General features: G+C 41.1%; 1 protein-coding gene across 1 annotated transcript in view; it reads left to right on the forward strand.

Moving 5' to 3' along the window:
* ERBB4 (erb-b2 receptor tyrosine kinase 4) overlaps window positions 1-15,861 on the forward strand; it is a 703,330-nt gene that overhangs the window by 649,554 nt on the left and 37,915 nt on the right. The window contains exons 21-24 of the mRNA XM_075284941.1: window positions 5,780-5,935; window positions 6,919-6,994; window positions 8,433-8,579; window positions 15,624-15,721. Coding sequence (XP_075141042.1) covers window positions 5,780-5,935; window positions 6,919-6,994; window positions 8,433-8,579; window positions 15,624-15,721 — 477 coding nt within the window. The remainder of the gene's footprint in view (window positions 1-5,779; window positions 5,936-6,918; window positions 6,995-8,432; window positions 8,580-15,623; window positions 15,722-15,861) is intronic.

The following is a 15,861-nucleotide window of genomic DNA, read 5'->3' on the forward strand; positions in this document are numbered from 1 at the left end:
TGTATAGAGGGCCCTCACCTCTCCGTTTTTAGTAAATGATTCCATTCCTTATAAAATATTAATTGTAAATTATTCTATGTTATAACTCTGCAATTTGCCATTTTGGGACTTATTCACATGACAATGGCGTCTCTCGGAACTAATGTTGACCTGCCAAGGCCGCTGATGGGACTTATTCTCATGGCCATAAAAGAGTTATCACACATAGAACCAATGTATGCCAATGGGTCTATTGTTTTTTCTTAAATATAGATTGTGAACCCCATATAGGACTCACCATATACATTTTTTCCCTATCAGTATGTCTTTTTAGTATGAGAGGAAATCCACGTAAACACGGGGAAAACATACAAACTCCTTGTAGATGGAATCCAGTGCTGCAAAGCTGCACTGCAAATCATTGAGCTGCCATGTTGCCCCAAAATGGGTCTATTTACAGTGTTCTGTCTGTCTTGACGGACAAAGATGAAGCATGTCAAATTTTTTGACAGCTGTTAGAAATCCCAGAAGGAAAAAGTCCCGCAAACCCAACTTTTGTCATCTGGCTATTGGGATCGGGAAAGATCGGATCCCAATCAGCGATCGAGCAAATTTCCCGATCGGGATCGGCTGGAAAATGATCGGAAATCGGATTTTGAAATCTCAAGATTGGCTCAACCTCACTGTATATGTAATATACAATTAGGGTTGAGCGATCGGGATCGGGAAAGATCGGATCCCGATCGGCGATTGAGCAAATTTCATGATCGGGATCAGGATCGGCTGGAAAATGATCGGAAATCGGATTTTAAAATCGATCCTGAAATCTCAAGATCGGCTCAACCCTACTGGCTATATCTGTGAAAAAATAAAGGACACCCACCATTATAGTCAATAGGGTTCCACAGGATCTGGTGATGTCTGTTATTAGGTAGACTGTTTTTCTGTTCTTCTGGACCTGCAATGGACTAGAAAACAGGGGACAAAGCTGCAGATGTGAATATAAGGTTGCACCGCGCACAAACAAACTGAAGACACTGAAGTCATAGACAGTAAGTCTACGGGAAAAACTTAAACAAGTCCTATTTTGATCCCCTTTCTCAGATCAGAATAATGCATGTCAATGTTCAGTAAGAGCCCAAGGTGTCCTCAGACTGTTAGAACACCAGAACCTTTTTCTGTCTCCTGGACAGAAAGATAAGAAACAGAAGATAAGAAACAATTGTGGGCTGAATATCGTGTATATATATAGAGCCAGCATTCCCTCATAGAGTTGTCTCTCCATGACAGATCGGTTAGGTAGACACTTCTACTCCTTGTCTTATGTTTGCTGCTGATCTTGCAGTAAATGTTAATCTCAAAAACTTGTCATAGCCGGGTGTTCATGTTGAGCACTTGTCATGCCCTCAGGCCATGGTCTGCAAACTCTTATAAAATGTATCACAGCAAAGTCCTTCATTTCTATATTAGTTTGGTAATACATTGCCAACATGAATTTCTTCTATCTTTTGAATAAGAGAAGGAAACATTGGAAAATAAACTTGTCACATGGAATAAGCAGTCTGACTTGATCACATTATAGAGCCGAGCAGATGGATATATAGTGTTGTGGGAAGAGATTTCACATAACTTCCATATTTTATTCATTTACATCCCTGCTATTCTGGGCTTAGGAGTCCAGTGGGCCGTCCTACTCGGGGATTGTTATCTCTGTATTCACATTTGGACTATCCAATGGACTCCTATTCCCAGACACAGCAAAATGTTGCACATTATATTAATTTTTTTTACCCATGTTAAATGGCTTGTATACAGTTTTGTGCAAGAAGGTGGGGGAAGGTGAAAAATAACTGGCAGAAGTCCTCGCTGCACCAATCAGCAGCCTCAACGGCCTAAGGAAAGGAACCGGGACCTCATTCACATATTTTGCCAAGTCCTTTCCTTTGGCCACTAACGCTGATGACTGCCCTTGCATACGGCACTCAAAATCTCACACGGCGTATACGTGCCAGGTCACGCGGCATGTTACTCCGTGTGAATGCACCCTAATTGTGAGGTAGAAGACCGGTGGAACCCCCTGGCTTACAACTGTGATCACTGTCACCCCCGATAGTTACACCAGAAGAGGCCAATATTGGCCGGTAGGGTTGAGCCGATCTTGAAATTTCAGGATCGATTTTAAAATCCGATTTCCGATAATTTTCCAGCCGATCCCGAAATTTCGCGATCTTGAAATTTGCTCAATTGCCGATCGGGATCCGATCTTTGTCGATCCTGATCGCTCAACCCTAATTGTATATTATATATACAATGGGATTGAGCCAATCTTGAGATTTCAATACCTGATTTCCGATCATTTTCCTCCCTATCATGAAATTTGCTCAATTGCCGATCGGGATCCGATCGTTCCCAAACACAAACGCTCAACCCTAGTGGTCAGTAGAGTAGACTCCCTTTTTATGTTGATAGCTTTCCTTTACAGGGGTGTTCTGGGACTTATTAACTGATGATCCTTAGGATAGATCATCAACTGAAGATCCATAAGAGTTTTGGAGAGGCAGCACTGCTCCCTGAGCACCATTTACAGTCATGTTATATTACATTTATCAGTCACATGACCTTTTCACTGCTTGCTCCCATTCAAGTGAATACTATAACTATGATACTAAGCAAAACTACTGCCAAAACGCATGCAACTTCCAAAAATAATCCTCACTGTTCCCTTGTGCACTCATTGCTTGGCTTTCTTTTACTTGCTGCTCCTTGCATCACATCTGCATATACATTTCTCAACATTCATCTTCTTGCTCTCTATGCCTTCTCCCTTCCCAACCTCTGGATTGAAGTCACAGGACACACACACGCATTGCCCCTCCCTGGAGTCTGTGTTGTGTTATATTTCTTCTTCAATCCGTATATATCTGACCAGGTAATAAACCACTCCACATCTGAGGTCAGTATGAGGGACTTCAAGAGGCAAGGAGCCCACACTCTGCTGTGATGTTTTGTTTGCTGACTGAACTGCTCACAGGGAGAGGTAGTGAGCTTTTAAATAAAACGTCACAGTTGTGGCCAATGACCTGAAAATAGAGTAGATAAATACTACTGAATTTATTATTTATTATTTTTTTTATTTTATTTTATTTTTTTTATTTATATAGCACCATTAATTCCATGGTGCTTTACATTTGGGGGGTTACATACAGTACACAAAATATACAGGCAGATATAATACTAACAGTGACCGACTGGCACAGTGGGGTAGAGGGCCCTGCCCGCGAAGGCTTACAATCTATGAGGGAAGGGGGTAGAGACAGAAGGAGAGGGGGAGACTGTACAGATGGCAGTGTGGTGGTAGTGTTATTGGAGGTTGTAGGCTTTCCTGAATAGGGGAGTCTTCAGGGCCTTCTTGAATCCTGTAATTGTGGGGATCAGTCTTATGCGTCTTGGTAAGAAGTTCCAGAGTATGGGGGATGCACAGGAGAAATCTTGGAGGCGGTTGTGTGAGGAGTGGATGAGAGCAGAGCGGAGTAGGAGGTCATTGGAGGATCTGAGGTTACGTGTGGGCAGGTAGTAGGAGATTAGGTCAGAGATATATGGAGGGGACAGGTTGTCGATGGCTTTGTATGTTAATGTTAGTAGCTTGAACTCAATTCACTGGGCTATGGTTTGCCAGTGGAGGGACTGGCAGAGGGGAGCAGCCAATGAAGATCGGGGGGTGAGGTGAAATAAGCGAGCAGCGCAGTCTAAGGTGGACTGAAGGGGGTCGAGGGTGTTAGCTGGGAGTCCATGGAGAAGGGTGTTGAAGTAATCTAGAAAGGAGATTATGAGGGCCTGGACGAGCATCTTAGTCGCTTTAGGGGGTGAGGAAGGAGCGGATTCGGTGGATGTTCTTGAGTTGGAGGCGGCAGGAAGCATTGAGGGTTTGAACGTGTGACTTGAAGGATAAGTCAGTGTTACTCCAAGGCATCGGGCCTGTGGGACAGGGGTAAGTGTGGTTCCGTTGACTTTGATAGATGGGTCAGTATATTAGGAATTGTTTTGTGTTGATGTGTCCTTTAAATATTACCTAAATTTGGGATAAGTCCAATATTAGATATGGAAATAAATATTACATTGTGCTCATCTATATGGAGAAACATCAATCTCCTGCTTAATATGGAAACAATGGAGTAATCCTGCTGGGTGTATTCAGATAAGTACAGCATAACACAAATGTAAGAGTTATGAGTGAGCGATGAAAGTCAGAAGCAAAGTGTTATGTTATTGTAACTAGATAGCGTGTACATTTCAGACTCTGTGATAGCACAAGTCTGGGATCTGCCGAGCTGAGAAATGCTTTGGGGAAAACACGAGACATGCATTGAGGTATTGTTGGCTTATCTGTCAAGACACCTGGATGGTTCATTAATAGCAAACAGCTCACAACAAAATGAATGTGCTCAGGATACCGACACAGAGCATGGATCTTGTCTAACAGTCTTAACATCCCAGTGTACAATATTAATAGGGAGAAGAGAAGAATTGGAAGATTGCCATGGGAGACTGTGCCATTAATTTACTCTGTGCATTGAGGCTGTTTATGCTAAATGAACACTCACTGGAAAGGAGGGGACAATTATTTACTTACTCGAGTCTGCAGCTGTATACACGGCTGCATAGCAATGGACAAAGGGGGCACTTAAGGTTAGTTTACATGACGGTTCATTATATTTCTGCGTCGCGAGAGAACCAAGAGAGAACCACTTCATAGAGACCTATATCGAAACATTGTTCTGATTCGTATTCGTTCCTATAAGGTATTGTAATCGGAAATGACAGATACATTGTAACTAAATAATGTATGAGGGTTAAGTTCCGGCCAAGTACAGAGCTTAGATATGTTACCAAGTAGTGTGGACACAGCCAAGACAATACGTGCGCGTGGCCGATGTGCGAGTGTAGAGATCTTATCACATATTGTTCAAATATGAACACTCTATCTGACTATAGAAATGTATACAGATGCAGCAGAGATGTGTTTGCCATTACAACTAATTATCATTATACTATATGTTTATCTGCCATTTCCCATGTTGTCGCTTGGTGCTGAGCTGCTGCGGACCAATTTCTTTATTATTATAGTCTATACATATAATACATGGTCAGGCTGACATGTAAGTCTTGGAAATTGATGGAGCGCTACAAATGACGTGATAGTTGGGGGTCCCCATTACAAATGGTCAAGGGGGTGTGGTTTATCTGGAAAGGGTGCACCAATCAATCACGGCATCACACTTGGAAGAACATTCTGGCACAAAATAATCTAACAGGTCCAATAAGCATACGGTAAACTAGATAGTGTAAATATGACCCAAATTTCCGATAAATCTGGAACATTGTAACTGTCTGGTGTAAATAATCGACAGGATTAGTAAATCTTCGCTATTTTACTTCTAACCCTGCAAAATGGTGTGCAAATAAATGGTTCTAAACCCCCTGATATAATGAAATACGATCACCACTGATGCATTTATGCCTTTGCATTCTACAATACTCTGTAAATGACCATAATATTTTATATAAATGGCCCCGGTGTAATGACTTAGCGTTTTCGGCATACTTGCTACATTAAACCTCGGATATGCTTTGCATAAAAAATGTTTATTAGTAATGATTTTTCTTTTTCCCTTGGTTTGCAAGTATAACTCTGTAGACACATATAAGACAATATAACCCACAATTTTTCCAGGAATCGGAAGCAGCCACATCCATATAGCCACGGAAGAACCTAAACTCTATGTGTTCTTTTGTATGACAGGGCATGATGTACCTAGAGGAGCGCCGCTTGGTTCACCGAGACCTGGCTGCCAGGAATGTATTGGTGAAATCTCCGAACCATGTCAAGATCACAGACTTTGGACTAGCCCGTCTCCTAGAAGGAGATGAGAAGGAATACAATGCTGACGGTGGCAAGGTAAGGAGTTTGTAATGTTTCTCTCTAGATGTCAGTGAGTAGCTGAAGCTCTTCCGCTTATCAATCGGTTATAGGACTGATATAGTAAATATACCGTAAGTATAAGGGGAAAGGCAGTGTTTCCACCAGGGCTGTGATGTCAGTAGGCCAAATCAATGACTATGACTCCTCTATTTTTTCCACAGCCCAACTCCGACTCCGATTTCATAAATGTCTGACAACCATGGTCAGTCAGAAGCAGTAATGTAGTAAAAGTACCATAGACTGCAATATAGTTGTATGGGACTTGCAATCAGAAGATTAAAATAATAAAAGAAATAAGATTTAAAAAAAACATAAAAAACAATTTTAAAAAAATCCTGTTTTTCTTATCATATGAGAAGCCATTGTGTGTTTTCTATTTATATCTTTATAGACGTACTATAGGGGATAGGGGATAGATTGGTTAAACCTTGGCATTAGTTTGCACGTTTAGGGAGGGGCGTTTTAGGGCCTCAATATTGTAGGGTCAGATTTCAGTCGGGATCATATCCTAGTTAGGGCATTGTCCCTGAGTTAGGCTTTAGGGTCAGTGTCTAGTCCTATTGGGATCATCTAAGGACAGTGGCACCCCCTATTGTTACTTTTCCCTGGTCTTACTTTGAACCACCATTTCATGTATTTGCACTGTTTGTAAGACCTTGGTTTTATTATTCTTTATTTGGTGAGCCTCCGTACCCCTATATTTTCCTGTGACTTGGAGTGGTATACGGTGGATCCTTTGGGATTTCCAGGACATTTCCTATTTGGTTGCATTTTAATATATTTATTAAATGTTGAGTTTTGTTGATTATTATTTGGATTTACATTATTAGGAGATAAACTCATATATTCTTTGTCCTGATTTGTAGTCATACTATACAAAATTTTTCTTGATGACGATTAATTCACGTGAAGCAGAATTTTTATTCAGATATAGTATAAGTTTTACTTTCTATACACAGATGCCAGTTAAGTGGATGGCCCTGGAATGTATTCATTATAGGAAGTTCACCCATCAAAGCGACGTCTGGAGTTATGGCAAGTATTGTATTCTCTATAAAGTATAGTACATAAATATATGGTGCTATTCAATAGGTGGAGCAGAAATATATGGTGCTATTCAATAGATGGAGCAGAAATATATGGTTCTATTCAATAGGTGGAGCAGACATATATGGTGCTATTCAATAGGTGGAGCAGACATATATGGTGCTATTCAATAGATGGAGCAGAAATATATGGTGCCATTCAATAGGTGGAGCAGAAATATATGGTGCTATTCAATAGGTGGAGCAGAAATATATGGTTCTATTCAATAGGTGGAGCAGAAATATATGGTGCCATTCAATAGGTGGAGCAGAAATATATGGTGCTATTGAATAGGTGGAGCAGAAATATATGGTGCCATTCAATAGGTGGAGCAGAAATATATGGTGCTATTGAATAGGTGGAGCAGAAATATATGGTGCTATTCAATAAATGAAGCAGAAATATATGGTGCTATTCAATAGGTGGAGCAGAAATATATGGTGCTATTCAATAGGTGGAGCAGAAATATATGGTGCTATTCAATAGGTGGAGCAGAAATATATGGTGCTATTCAATAGGTGGAGCAGAAATATATGGTGCTATTCAATAGGTGGAGCAGACATATATGGTGCTATTCAATAGGTGGAGCAGACATATATGGTGCTATTCAATAGGTGGAGCAGACATATATGGTGCTATTCAATAGGTGGAGTAGAATTATATGGTGCTATTCAATAGGTGGAGCAGACATATATGGTGCTATTCAATAGGTGGAGCAGAAATATATGGTGCTATTCAATAGGTGGAGCAGAAATATATGGTGCTATTCAATAGGTGGAGCAGAAATATATGGTGCTATTCAATAGGTGGAGCAGACATATATGGTGCTATTCAATAGATGGAGCAGAAATATATGGTACTATTCAATAGGTGGAGCAGAAATATATGGTGCTATTCAATAGGTGGAGCAGACATATATGGTGCTATTCAATAGGTGGAGTAGAATTATATGGTGCTATTCAATAAGTGGAGCAGAAAAGTGACCAGGAGTCATATCTTCTTCTATATCTCTCATTCACTTTGAATCATCTTCTGCTTTTCTCTCAAGAAACTGAATGGAAAACTGCCACAAAAATGTGGCACTTTCCCAAAAAATGCAAAGTGCCAAGCTATGCTAATACTCAGAAATGTCAAGGCCCAAGTTATATATTGTATATTGGATGATCATTTTTCCATACTGTAATCTTAGCAGTATCCATATGTCCATCACTTATCAGACAACTCATGTATTGAAGCAGAATTGATACTGAAGAAGCAGCACAACCTTGAGAATGTCAAGTTTCCCTTTATTTCTATATTTTTTAGCTTAGATGTAACGTTAAAGAATTAAAGTGATCCTTACAGTCATAAAACATCTGGGTAATGGATTAACGCGTATATCTTATAGGTGTCACTATATGGGAACTGATGACATTTGGAGGGAAGCCCTATGATGGAATTCCAACACGAGAAATCCCTGATCTGCTGGAGAAAGGAGAAAGACTTCCTCAGCCACCAGTGTGCACCATTGACGTGTATATGGTTATGGTGAAATGTAAGTAATGAAGGACCTGGGTAATGTGATAGAGGACCTCAAAAACAATACATGTCTGCATGGGCATAGAATATGAACCATTCCCAACTGGAGACTCTTTCAAATGTACAAAGCCTACATTAAGTAATATATACAGCTTTCTGTTTTCGGGTTCAGAATTATGTTACTTCATTTTATACATCTGTTTAGGAGGAGTTAAGTATTTCGACATGATACCTTGGTATCTGACTTGATACATCTACTGGCCCATATTTGGCCATGGATACTTGTTGTGCCACTTTCCTCTTTCTAACACTTTGAATGACTGAGACCAAGGGAAGGCAGCACAGGGGCACCTTAGGGCTCGTTCACACGGGCACAGAGGGGGCGGATTATGGCGCGTAATCCACGTCATAATCCACCCCCTCACTATGGTGGTCTAAAAAGAAGTGGGCTGTCCTTTCTTCAGGCGGATTCCGCGGCTCGTTGAGCTGCGGCAGCTGCCTGGTGGCAGCAATCTCTTGGGTTGGCCCAATCATTTGAGCCTGCTCCAGAGGGGGAAGCCGCAACTGTCGGAAGCCGCGACAGTCGTGGCAGGCGGGTTTTGACCCAAGAGTGATGTGACTTCCCGCCAAATCAGACTATAACTCACATAAGGCAAATTCATGTGAATTATATGGGAAATCTATGTTCCTGGCTGGAGTAGATTTTCATTCTGTTGTCTAAGTTATTATGAGACCGGTACATCTTTATAGAGCAGGTACAGTTAGCACCTGTCGGAGACCCTAGTCTTTCATGCTAGTCCATTCCCCACATTGTATAGTTTTTGCTATAAATAGCTACCACTAGGGGGAGCTAATTACAGTTGGAACTGATTATTGATATCATGCTACTCTATGGGTTATACGATTTAGCATCAAAACATAAGTTTTTGCAAAAACATAGCCCATATTATGAAAATAGGAAGACTTATATTTCACTTTATATCCCAGAGCCATATCAAGGGTGAAATTGGGGAAATGAATTAGTGATATATATATATATATATATATATATATATATATATATATATATATATATATGTATTTTTTTTTCTCTGTTGATTAAAACTTTGCAAACTGGATTTCTTGCTATTAGACGGGCGCCAGTCTCCTAAAGCCAAGTTGTTGATAGGAAGCACATGCTCACGCTCGCTGTTTCTTTAGTAATGTGTAATTCTGTATACTGACATCTGTTTTATTAGTTCTCAGTCTCCGATTTAGGCTTGCGTGAGAAATGTAGAGGTGTTAACAAACCTCACTTCCTACATCCCCATCTGAATATCTGACAGCTTAGAGCAATATGAGGAAAGGCAGGTCTTTATACCATAGTATGAAATATGTCAGTATGTTAGATTTACATCATAGAGAAATATTATGATATGTTTAGAATATAGACAATGCGTTCACCATGAACCAGTGAATCTATGATGGTGTGGGTTATATGAGGGGACCAATATGGTTGGGTTGAGGATTCGCTTATTGAAACACTGGGGTAATTTTCAAACCCATGTGGCCAGTTGTCTTGCTCATATGGGTGTAGATGCGGTCCATCCTTGGCCCACTCACCACTAAAGTGGACAGAGCTGGCAGAGGCCAAGACGGGCTAGGGCAGGGGAAGTCTCACACCAATAAATTTACTATAACTCATGCAAAAAGTTGGTGTGAGTTATACCTGAAGTCTACACCAGCTCCTGAGTCACGTAGAATTCAATTGTGACACATGTGGGTGCACCTGAATTATTAAGAGGTGCGGAGCCGATTGAAAGCCAGGCCGGAAGACAACGCGTAGATGCCAGTTCCTGAAGAAGATAGAGGCATCGCTGGAGAGTTCTCTCGCAGCACTGATGATGCCCGCAGTGCTGTTTGAGCACTGGGGACCACCCTCAGTGCTGTGAGAGAACTAATTTGCATAAAGACGGAAAACGGAATTTCTACCGAACGGCGGCGCAGAGAAGACATCTAAAGGTAGGAGAAGAATAGCCTTTCTTAATGCTATTCCTATGTGTTAGAAAAATGGGATTCTAATGATAGGATCCCTTTAATATGAGATCCTAAAGTATGGGTGACAAATGTGATTGTATCGCAACTATTAGAAAACTTTGTTGGATACGTTATGGGAGCTTTCCTTGATGTATATGTCAAATGGAGGCCATTAAAGTGAACAGGCCCTAATAAACTCAGTATTGCTAGACGTAAAATATCAGAATCGCTATACAGCAAGATGACCTACACTTCCTACATGTAATACTGTAGTTCTTTCTATACAGCCCATGTAACATAAAGACTTATTAGGTTCTTTAGCCACAGATTTTCCATATTCACTTTCAGCAATATACAGGATTACAGCAATCCAAGCACAACATATATTTTGGGGATAACACTTATGTCTCCCACAATGTAATTAGAAAACAGCGAGTCACTTGTCTGGTGAAGTGTGTCTCTCCAGTCCATTCAATCTCATTACAGGCGAAATCTCTCCGGAGCTTCTGGCTTCATTTAAGTGCGATTACCGCCTCCTTTCCTTCGAGATGTCCCTTTTCCCTATCTGGTTTATCCTGAAAGGCCACATAACAGTACCAGAAACCTGTGAGGATGAATAAGCTGGTTATTAATAGGAGACTTAGGGCGCGTCGCATGTTCATGACAAGAATGCAGAGTCTTGTAATGCCCCCTGCTGACTCAAGCAGATCCCGGGGAACTGCAGATTTATTTATTGCTACGGCAAACAGTCAATAGGAAAAACATGTCTGACCTTCCATTGTGCACTCCACTGGAGAAAGGAAGATTTCAACTAAATTATAGAAAAACTAGTTATTTTATATAAGTTTACTCTTCGCTACAATGTGATTAAAACTGGTATTATACAATGTTTTATATAATGGATCTCCAGAATGTATCGCCAGTAATCCAGCACCTACCGGACCAGCATCATACAATGAAATTGGTTTAAAGGGAGTATGTCATCTTGATTTAACCCCCTAAACCACATAAACCACCTTCAGTACCTTTCAGGGTATTGTGTATGTTCTCTGTTGGTATCTAGAGATGAGCGAACACTGTTCGGATCAGCCGTTCCGAACAGCACGCTCCCGTAGAAATGAATGGAAGCACCTGGCACGGCGACCAGTCGCCGGCAAAGTGTACTTCCATTCATTTCTATGGGAGCGTGCTGTTCGGAAGGGCTGATCCGAACAGTGTTCGCTCATCTCTAGTGGTATCCTTATAATGCCCAAGCGCTGATGCCATTTTACAAAAAATAACTTTTTTTTCCTTATGCAAAACTTAGGTCCTTGAAGTCAAGGAAGTGAAAAGCTAATGCAAGAAGCCAACTTGTTTGTGCCCTGTCTTGGTCCTTCGACTGAGATTACATCCGTCATCCCTGCTAAAGTCATCGCAATTGCCAGACTAGGACTAAGGGATGTCAATCACCGTGTAGGGGCTGGGGTTCCATCATGGAGATCTGGACATTTTGCATTAGTTATCCACTCCTTGACTTGAAGGAGAGGAGAACTCCTTGAAACAAAACATATTTTTTGTAGGAGGGCGGCAGTGACCTTTGGATAACACACGGGAGGCCTTAAGTGGTAATAATGGTGGTTTTGGGGTTAAACTGAGCTGATAGATTCCCTTAAAGGTGTATAAAATACAGAATAAGACCAATGTCAGATGACTACAATATTGGTATTTATGATATGGTCAGAAAATTGAAAACTGAACCACCTGGAATTCAACCCAATGTGAATCCAAACTGATGGGATCATACAGACTGCTCTGGATCAGAAAGGATTGTCCTTGAATCTTTTTGTAGTTCTGGTTTAGTGCAGTGAAACCCTTTTCTTATATCCACATTCTCCAACATGTCCACTTGATGGAAATGTGTCTTTTTCTAATAGGAACAATAATAAATGTCCATATAATGTTTATGAAAATAGCCTTAAGTTGCATCCACATTAATATCAGAAGGTCCTTGTTCGATCCTCCAGGATCGAGGAGTATTCTTCCCACCAAGGAACAAACTCCATAACAGAACATGGCAGACACCATTATGAGTAGGGTTGAGCCGATCTTGAGATTTCAGGATCGATTTTAAAATCTGATTTCTGATCATTTTCCAGCCGATCCTGATTGTGAAATTTGCTCGATCGCCGATCAGGATCTTTCCCGATCCTGATCGCTCAACCCTAATTATAAGCCATTGAAGTCCATAAGGTGTAGCTGATGGATCTAGCACTCTATCATGGGTTTGTGTTATATAGGAAACCATAATGATAGGTTACTTCTCCATCACTACTTGAGTAAATGTGCATTTTTTTTTTCAAAAAGATCCAAAAAAACAAGCCCCTGTATTCAAAGTTGTCAATGGCCCCTGTCCCACTAACCTCAATACACTATAAAAACACAACCTATTACCAGGCAAAGACCTTTAGACCTTTCTCTATACCCATCCTCTGTAATATCTGTAGCGTTTTACGTCAAATACATTGTTTTCAGTCATTTTTATAGATACGTGAAACATTAATTTTAGACGTTATGTAAAAGGTTTTAGGAATATTCGTCTCACTTAGACATTGGGAGGTTTTTTTTGATGAAAATTGGTAAAACTCTTTCTGTTATATATGATAGCCGACCTTTCAAAGAGAAAAACTGCACCAGATTAATCGATAGATATAAAAGTCTATTCCGTTAATGAAGGTGAAGTTGTTTTCCAGCCCATGGTCAAGATGAGCGGCTATAACTAGACAGACGGTGCGCACAAGAGTTAAATCCCCGGGAGCTGCACTGCAAATACTTGGAAATGCTTTGTACTTTATCTTTTCAGTGTAAGCACAGAAAGGACATGCACCAGTAAACAGGGGGCTTGGGAGACGGAGGGAGCGGGAGGCAGGGACATGATATATATGGTTTTCTGTAATGCTTTGTTCTGGAGAGAGACACGTATTTCACCTTGGCACAAATAACTAACTTCTCCTCTGCCAGAGGGCCCAGCAAACCATTGCGGAATAATCTTACCCCTGTCCTGATATGGAAAACTGCAACATATTTCTTTAGAAAGGGTGTCATGCTACTTCAACGATGTAACATGTGTAGAACATGGATCAGTGTTAGGATAGCAGATGCAATTCAGAGCCAAAGTAAGAACCAGCTCTAGATGTACTGATTAAAATGGTTAACATAGTACCATGTATCCAACACCCCCCCCCCCCCCATCAGGTTGCACCAACTTCAACCCCACAATGTTGTTCACCAGAGCCCCAGATGGTGGGGATGGATTTGGCTGCACTGCAGAGTGGGGCAGCACGGGTCAGGAAACGCCAAACGCATAGCGTACCACAAATCATGGCAAATCAGACAATGAGATCTCTTACTAGCAGATGTTTCGGGTTGCGGTGTTGGTCCAGGGATCCAGAAGGCTGAGGCAGGTGGTGGCAGACAGTAAATCATAGTTGTACAGTCTGAGTCGTCAGCAAGAGGGCAACGCAGTACAGTGGGAAATCCAAATGGATTGTCAGGCAGGCCAAGTCGGCAACAAGAACAGTAGTAGAGTACAAAGCACAGTTCAGGGAGCGGAGGTCTAGGGATTCTGTCCATAGTTCTGCTTAAAAAATGCGGAGAGAAAAGTCTTGCAAGCATTGCTGCATTTTTTGAGCAGAAACCGGGTCGGATTCCATTATAGTCTATGGGGTCCTCTTGTTTCCACAGGTAACCACTTTTTAGCGGATTTGGTTTCAGTTTTTCAGGTTCTTAAGCAGACCTGAAGAACGGAAACCCGAGTGCAGGTGTGAACCTAGCCTAACACGTATCACCAGGGACAAAGTTGGACTAGAGAAATACTGAGACGTCTTAGAGCACTAGCCGACTGGGTAGGAGATTAAAATATGGATAGTTATGGGATGCATAGGTAAATCATCAGAAGTCCTGCCTGAGGGACCTAGCCCTAACATGACAATTTTTTGGAAGTATTATGTATAGGACATTTCAAGAGGACCTCTCTGACCTATCTGTTTAGTGTACTTGTATTCCACGAAAAATAGTTGTGGAGCATGTTTTTTTTTATTTTTCTTATGACTCCTTGATGTTCCTCTGTTATTCCTCCTAGAATTGTATGATTCATTTGGTAAGTGGGTATCACCAGTTAGGGGCACGTCCGTACACACTCCGACATTGTCTAGGTCGTGGTGACAGTATAATGCTCCTTTACACAGTTACATAGTAGAGGTTGGATGAAGACATCAGTCCATCAAGTCCACCTCCACCTATGGGAGGATTAACTAATGGAGCAGTTAAGAAAATATGTAACAAAATTGTTGTATGGGTGAATACAACCATTTACTAGACATGACTGGAGAACCAACAAATTCTGTGCAGGATTAGAAAATATAGCTGGTTTCTTCTTCTCAAGTCCATTGGTCACATGGCAAAGCCACAAGACAGTCCCCTTAAATTGAAGGGGGCTGAATTGCAGCATGGCCATGTGACCAACAAAAGTGATGTCACTTCCTGAGAAGAAGAAAGCAGCCATGTTTTCTAATCCTGCACATCTCCTTTAAATGAATTCCCTCTATTATTAATTATTAACTAGAGATGAGCGAGTACTGTTCGGATTAGCCGATGTGAACAGTACGCTCCATAGAAATGAATGGATGCACCTGGTACTTCCGCTTTGACGGCGGCCGGACGCTTAACCCCCCGCGTGCCGGTTACGTCCATTCATTTCTATGCGAGCGTGCTGTTCGATACGGGTGACTCGCTCATCTCTAATTATTACTACATCCTACAATAGTTCCATGGATGGAGAGTACTCCTTACAAACCTCAAACTGCAGCACCAAGATCTACCTTTACCAGAGCTAGAGGTTGAGATTTCATTCTCATAAATCAAATATTAGATCTAAGATTGTGTTACGTGAGCATACTGGAAGGAAGTTTTTAGGACTTTTCAGATTTCCACTTGTCAATATTTGCTTACAAAAGTCATCCTTGTCCAAAAAATGAATTGGAATATTTTTTTTTTTTTCTTTTCAAAGGTTGGATGATAGATGCTGATAGTCGTCCCAAATTTAAGGAGCTGGCTGCGGAATTTTCTAGGATGGCAAGAGACCCTCAGAGATATCTTGTTATACAGGTACCATATCTATGCTACATTTATGCCTAAGGAAGAGAATGCAGAACTATGTAATCCGATTGACTACTTTATGTTTCCTCATCTCCCCAGCCCTGTTAACATATAAGGTTTCTATAAAATGTAGCCCGTGTATGGGCTTA

This window comes from Leptodactylus fuscus, chromosome 8, assembly GCF_031893055.1.
Source record: "Leptodactylus fuscus isolate aLepFus1 chromosome 8, aLepFus1.hap2, whole genome shotgun sequence".
Taxonomy (NCBI): Eukaryota; Metazoa; Chordata; class Amphibia; order Anura; family Leptodactylidae; genus Leptodactylus; species Leptodactylus fuscus.